General features: G+C 32.9%; 1 protein-coding gene across 1 annotated transcript; it reads left to right on the top strand.

The window, feature by feature from the left end:
* Positions 1-3,387: 3,387 nt before the first annotated feature.
* ly86 (lymphocyte antigen 86) lies at positions 3,388-7,591 on the top strand. Its single transcript, XM_079806000.1, has 5 exons — positions 3,388-3,487; positions 5,983-6,069; positions 7,065-7,193; positions 7,279-7,331; positions 7,422-7,591. The coding sequence occupies exons 1-5, from the start codon at positions 3,400-3,402 to the stop codon at positions 7,503-7,505; spliced, it is 441 nt and encodes a 146-aa protein (XP_079662126.1). The 5' UTR covers positions 3,388-3,399; the 3' UTR covers positions 7,506-7,591.
* The last annotated feature ends 318 nt before the right edge of the window (positions 7,592-7,909 follow it).

Genomic DNA, 7,909 nt, shown 5'->3' with positions numbered 1-7,909 from the left:
TGTGTGTGTGTGTGTGTGTGTGTGTGTGTGTGTGTGTGTGTGTGTGTGTGTGTGTGTGGGCCCCAACATTTAATATTGGTTCCTTTAATATCATTCAGTGCACTGAAAATGTATATAAATATTCAGAGGGATGTTTTAATACTCACAGTGAGTCATTTAATACATTCATACCAGTGTATTTCTCTGTTCATTTCATTTGAGTGTTCATTTTTGTGACGTACAGCATTTTTATCACCTGTATCCTATATTATCAGTGGGATGTTGAGTCAATTAGTGACTGGTGAACTGTGATTTGTGTGAATTATTTCACATTTTGATATTCATCTATTTTTTATCTATTTTTGACTTTCCATTTCTAGTTAGATCATTTACCTTTTGTTACTTTTACATGAGTTTTATTCTTTTTATGTTGAGTGCGTATATAGTTTAATTCTGAGTAACTTTCTAAAAGAACATTATATCATTGTGACTTCAGACGGACCAAACTACAATATCTGTAGGCATTTAGTTCATGAATCTGGAGCGCTGTCCTACTTAATTACAAGAAAGACAGGCAGGGGGCGCTACATAAAGTGGATTGTGTGAATTACTTCACATTCTTATATTCATATACATTTTATCTATTTTGGACTTTCACATTTTACAAATCACCAATAGCACACAATATCACACTGATAATACTATATATCAGGTGATAAAAATGATTTCAGTGGTCAATATGTCACAAAAAACACTCAAATGGGATTAAATGTGTATAATTACTCACTGTGAGTATAATTACTCATATAATTAAAGGTAAATTGAGCAAATTTGTTATTTCAGAAGTGTGTATCAAACTGGTAGCCCTTCACATTAATCGGTACAGTAGCCCTCAGTTTCAAAAAAGTTGGTGACCCCTGAGCTAAACGATCTTAAGAAAGTGTTTAGGTTGAATCCGAAATCACCCCCTAAACCAGGGGTCTCCAAACTCGGTCCTGGAGGGCCACTGACACACCTGAACCCGCTAATCAATGTCTTGCCAGGCCCTAGTTACACACTGATTAGCTGGTTCAGGTGTGTTTATTTGGGTCTGCAGCGAGTTTGGAGAGCCCTGCCCTAAACCCTCAATCACTATTCCCTACGTTAGTCCACTTATACAGTTCACTAGAAGGAGTCAATGAAAACGAGTGAGTGAATTCAGACAGCTGTTGAGTGTACATCGACTGTACACTCGTTATTGCGGTGCATTGTGGGATTGAATGAGTGCACTCGATAATGTCCAGACACTACAACTGGCTGTCCCCTTAAATAATGCCCTATTTGAGGGAATAGTGTGCGATTTCGGATATTTCACATGATTGTGGATTTAATGGATGGGCCTACAGTATTGGCCAAAATATGGGGATATTTGCATGATATTTGTCACTTCAGGGTCTATTAAACAATCAAAATATGAGGAGTATTTTGTAAGAAAGGCAAACGTCTGCATAAGTTTTATTGTATTATGCAAAAAAAGCATAGAAAATCAAAAAGCTCACTGGAAATAAAGCATTCTTTGACTACAATGTAATCAGTTATTAATATTTTGTTGGCTTTTTTCTAATCCTCCTTAAGTTCTTCCCAAAGTTGAGCTTCATTGGAAGATCTGCATGACTTGGCTGGAAATATGGCTTTATGGTCAGGTGACTGAGGAGGCCACTTGAAGACATTAAAATGCTACGCTTCAACACTTTCATTGCATGCAACTTTGTGTTTTGGATCATTATCATCTTCAAACAGATCCTCCATACTTGGCTACACTCTAAAAAAAAAAAGGTTCTATGGCACCAAAAATGGTTCTTGGCTCGTAATCATAGAGGAACATTTTTAAGTGCTATATAGCACCAATTTTGGTTCTTCAGCGGTTCTTTGACTAAAGTGAAGGATCATGTGACACTGAAGACTGGAGTAATGATGATAAATTCAGCTTTGATCACAGGAATAAATTACATTTTAACATATATTCACATTGGAAACAGCTGCTTTACATTGTAAATAATAAATCTGTATTTTTGATTGATAATATTGACATCCATCAATTTTCCTTGTATGGAATTCAGCACTTAATGTGAACATTCCGCTTATTAATTATTTGAGGTATTTCCTATAAAACACAAAAGGAGATATTTCGCAGAATGTTAGTGCTGCTCTTTTCCATAAGAAATATAACAAACAACACCATAAATTGTCCAAAAAAGTTCTACATATTGCTTGTGCACTATATTTCAATGCCGTCTAAAGTCACATTACATTATTGTGTCATGTTTCCACAAAAATATGAAGCAGAACAACTGTTTCCAACATTGATAATAATCATAAATGTTTGTTGAGCATCAAATCATCATATTAGAATGATTAGTGAAGGATCATGTGACACTGAAGACTGGAGTAATGATGATAAACTCAGCTTTGATGACAGGAATAAATTACACTTTACTATATATTCACATTGGAAACAGTTGTTTAAGACTTCAATAATAGTTCTTCAGCGGTTCTTCAGTGGTTCTTTGACTAAAGTGCTATATAGCACCGCTACCACATACAGAACATGTTAAGATATGGTGCTATATAGCACCAAAAGTGGTTCCTCTGTGATTACGACGAAGCTGATCAATACCGCAGTGTCCATTCAGCAGATAAAAGCTCAACAGTTATCAGAGACATGGTCAAATTGTTTTTGACTATTAATAAAAAATACAATTGAAATTGGAGTTTGTGGAAACAAACAGAATTGCAAACCAAAATTAAAAATGAAACTCTGAAATATTACAATGAAAACAAGCGGGAAGATTTTTAGTTGAATAGCATATATTCTGCCTTTTAAATGAACTGTTACTATACACTGTGAAAAAATGAATTATATGATCAATAAGTTATGACAAAACATGTTTTTACGTTGCTTTAATTCATCAAAATATGATTTTTTTTATGAGTTATACAAGATTCAACTCATTATAAGTCAGTTTAATGCAATTTAAGTTGAAATGACTTAAACGTTCAAGTTGATTTTACTTAAAAACGTAAAATGTTTTTACATTGTATGATTCATCAAACTAGAGCTTTATGAAATGCTGTGTAATAATTCAGCTATACCGTTACAAATGTACGTACTATAAAAACTATTATTCTGTTGGATTTCAGGAAGTGTCTGTGAGGTCATGTCAATCAAACATTATTGGTAAATACGGGGAAGTGAAACTTGTGACATGCTAATATTACCGTTTGACCCAAAATGAGAAGTTAAGTTGCCTCGTTCCGCGGATTCCACCTAAAATTCACGAGAAGTCAGTCAGACTCTGGGTCTAAAGCAAGCGAAGGGCTATGAAGTTACGTCTGTGTGATGATAATATGTTGTTGGTTCTGATTCTGAGTATTGTTCAGATGAGTTGGGTTCACTCTCAGGATCAGCAATGGCCTCTTCACACAGTGTGCAGCTCAGACAGACTTACGGTGACCTACAGAAGCTGCGGTGAGATCAGTGTCATACACACTCATGTTCAAAAGTTTGGATGTTTTTGACAGAAACTGATGCTTTTATTCAGCATGGATGCTTTAAATTGATCAAAAGTTACACTAAAGTACTTACAAATGATTTCTAGCTCAAATAAACGCTGTTCTTTTGAACTTTATATTGATCTAATAATCCGGAAAAAACAGGTATCATGGTTTCCACAACTGTTTTCGACATTGATAATAATCATAAATGTTTGTTGAGCATCAAATCATCATATTACAATGATTTGTGAAGGATCATGTGACACTGAAGACTGGAGTAATGATTAAAAATTGATTGCTTTGATTACAGGAATAAATTACACTTTACTATATATTCACATAGAGAACTGATGATTTACATTGTAAATAATATATCTGTATTTTTGATTGACAATATTTACAGATATTAATTGTCATTGTTTGGAATTCAGCACTTAATGTGAACATTTCACTTATCAATTATTTCTTGTGTTCCCGTTTTCTATAAAACACAAAAGGAGATATTTCGCAGAATGTTAGTGCTGCTCTTTTCCATATGAAATATAACAAACAACACCATAATTGTCCAAAAAAAGTAGTAGTCTAAAGTCACATTATATTATTGTGTCATGTTTCCACAAAAATATGAGGCAGCACAACTGTTTTTAACACATATAATAATCATAAATGTTTGTTGAGCATTAAATCCTCATATGAGAATGATTTGTGAAGGATCATGTGACACTGAAGACTGGAGTAATGATGATAAATTCCTCTATGATCACAGGAATAAATTACATTTCAACATATATTCACATTGTAAACAGCTGATTTACATTGTAAATAATATATCTGTGTTTTTGATTGACAATATTGGCAGATATTAATTTTCTTTGTATGGAATTAAGCACTTAATGTGAACATTCCGCTTATTAATTATTTGAGATATATTTCCTAAAGAACATAAAAGGAGATATTTCACAGAATGTCAGTGCTGCTCTTTTCCATAAGAAATATAACAAACAACGCCATAAAATGTCCAAAAAAGTTCTTCATATTGCTTGTGCACTATATTTCAATGCCGTCTAAAGTCACATTATATTATTGTGTCATGTTTCCACAAAAATATGAAGCAGCACAACTGTTTTTTTTAACACTGATAATAATCATAAATGTTTGTTGAGCATCAAATCCTCATATGAGAATGATTTGTGAAGGATCATGTGACACTGAAGACTGGAGTAATGATGATAAATTCAGCTTTGATTACAGGAATAAATTACACTATACTATATATTCACATAGAGAACAGCTGATTTACATTGTAAATAATATATCTGTATTTTTTATTGACAATATTGACAGATATTAATTTTCATTGTTTGGAATTCAGCACTTAATGTGAACATTTCACTTATTAATTATTTCTTGTGTTCCTGTTTTCTATAAAACACAAAAGGAGATATTTCGCAGAATGTTAGTGCTGCTCTTTTCCATATGAAATATAACAAACAACACCATAAATGTCCAAAAAAGTAGTAGTCTAAAGTCACGTTATATTATTGTGTCATGTTTCCACAAAAATATGAAGCAGCACAACTGTTTTTAACACATATAACAATCATAAATATTTGTTGAGCATCAAATCATCATATGAGAATGATTTGTGAAGGATCATGTGACACTGAAGACTGGAGAAATTATGATAAATTCAGCTTTGATCACAGGAATAAATTACATTTTAACATATATTCACATTGGAAACAGCTTTTTTACATTGTAAATAATATATCTGTATTTTTGATTGATAATATTGGCAGATATTCATTTTCATTGTATGGAATTCAGCACTTAATGTGAACATTCCACGTATTAATTATTTGAGGTACTATTTCCTATAGAACACAAAAGGAGATATTTCGTAGAATGTTAGTGCTGCTCTTTTCCATACAAAATATAATAAAAAAAACACCATAACATGCCCAAAAAAAGTAGTACGCTTGTGCACTATATTTCAACGCCGTCTAAAGTCACATTATATTATTGTGTCACGTTTCCACAAAAATATGAAGCAGCACAACTGTTTTAAACACTGATAATAATCATAAATGTTTCTTGAGCATCAAATCATCATATGAGAATGATTAGTGTAGGGTCATGTGACACTGAAGACTGGAGTAATGATGATAAACTCAGCTTTACACTTTACTATATATTCACATTGGAAACAGTTGTTTAAGACTTCAATAATATTTCACATTTTTACTGTATTTTAATGTATTTTTGATCAATGAAATGCAGCCTTGGTGACAATAAATCTTACAAACCACAAACTTTTGAATTTAAAACATGCACATATCTGAATGTTTTTATTGTTGTGTAGTTTAAATCAGGGACGTCCATCATTTGCATCAACTTTTCATGATTTCCCTTTATTTTCAATCTTAAAATGTATTTCGAATTGCCGTCATTTTCCAATTTCCGTCTCAGACCCTTTACAGGATATAGGGTTAGCTTTCATGCCTTGCCCTGACCGACTGACCGATCCTGTAAAAATCAGATTGGCCTTGATTCTGAGTGAGTTTTCATCTTCAATACCATCTTAAATAATATATTAACATCTTTAATTGTGTGATAGTCAGATTTAAATTGTGTGATAGTCAGATTTGAATTGTGTATATAAAGTCAGAATTGCGTGTATAAAGTCAGAATTGTGTATATAAAGTCAGAATTGTGTGTATAAAGTCAGAATTGCGTGTATAAAGTCAGAATTGTGTGATAGTCAGATTTAAATTGTGTGATAGTCAGATTTGAATTGTGTATATAAAGTCAGAATTGTGTGATAGTCAGATTTAAATTGTGTGATAGTCAGATTTGAATTGTGTATATAAAGTCAGAATTGCGTGTATAAAGTCAGAATTGTGTGATAGTCAGATTTGAATTGTGTGTATAAAGTCAGAATTGTGTATATAAAGTCAGAATTGCGTGTATAAAGTCAGAATTGTGTGATAGTCAGATTTAAATTGTGTGATAGTCAGATTCGAATTGTGTATATAAAGTCAGAATTGCGTGTACAAAGTCAGAATTGTGTGTATAAAGTCAGAATTGTGTGATAGTCAGATTTGAATTGTGTGTATAAAGTCAGAATTGTGTGTATAAAGTCAGAATTGTGTGTAAGAATTGTGTGTATAAAGTCATAATTGTGTGATAGTCAGATTTGAATTGTGTGTATAAAGTCAGAATTGTGTGTATAAAGTCAGAATTGTGTGTATATAAAGTCAGAATTGTGTGTATAAAGTCAAAAAAAAGAGAAAAAATGGAAAAGGGGAAAAAAATTGCCTTTTTGACAATGACTTGTGTTTATAAATAGCCCCGTTCCTTTTTTTGTTTGTTTTTTTGTTCTGTTGTTTTCTGTTTAGTTATTCACTTTTGTATTTTGACTACATTTTGGTATGTGTATACTCTCTTTCCCCTACGAGAGTTTTGTATTTTGCTGTTTTTTGTCAATAAAAAAAAAACAAAAAACATCTTTAATAAAGCCTTGAGGCAGTAACGGTGTGTTCTCTATACAGGACAGTCCATCGATGAGCTTTATTCCTCATTTGATCTGCTGCTAAATACCGTCAAAGTATTGAGTCGGGACGAACCCCTCTGTCTTCCTCATTTCCCACGGTACACTTTTTGTGGAAGCAGGAGAGGAGGTGAGAACAGGAAGTGTTTGTCATTTCTATATCGAATGCATGTTGACATTATTAGTACAAATGTATTCAATTTTCATTTCTCCAGAACTCCTCACCTTAGACTTATCATTTCAGTCAAAAAGAAACATTCCTCTGAAGGTTCGGCTTTCACATTTCCATTTCAACATCTATGCTTTGATTCTGAAATGTCTTTATTGTCTTTATGTCTCACTTGAGTTTCATCCACAGGGTCATTTTTATCTTAACCTACATGCGATAAATCAAGATGGCTTCCAGATCGTCTGCGTGAATGCATCTCTTTTCTTCCAGTGATCCTAGAGGAGCTGTTCTTCTGCTGAGTGTGTCTGTAACATGTGTTCTCATGTTGAACTCATGTTATTATTTTCACTAGTGAAATGTCACCATAGGCTGCCATTGAAATTCAATTCTTGATATCAGTTGAATTGCTACTAGTAAAAATGTTCATTCTTCTCAGCACATCTGCTGTGAAGATTGAATGTAATCTCAGTATTTGTTTGTAAATCTTTGTTATGACCAGTGTTGGGGGAAACGCATTACAAGTAACTTGAGTTACGTAATAATATTACTTTTTCCAAGTAACTAGTAAAGTAACGCATTACTTTTCACATTTACAACAAAATATCTGAGTTACTTTTTCACATTAATTTGACTGACAGCTCTCCTGCCCCCATGTTGAGAGTTAGTGCAGAGGCGTG

Source organism: Gobio gobio (assembly GCF_949357685.1).
Source record: "Gobio gobio genome assembly, chromosome: 23".
Lineage (NCBI taxonomy): Eukaryota > Metazoa > Chordata > Actinopteri > Cypriniformes > Gobionidae > Gobio > Gobio gobio.
The sequence above is the reverse complement of the archived record's forward strand: the minus strand, read 5'-3'. Positions and strand labels throughout refer to the sequence as shown.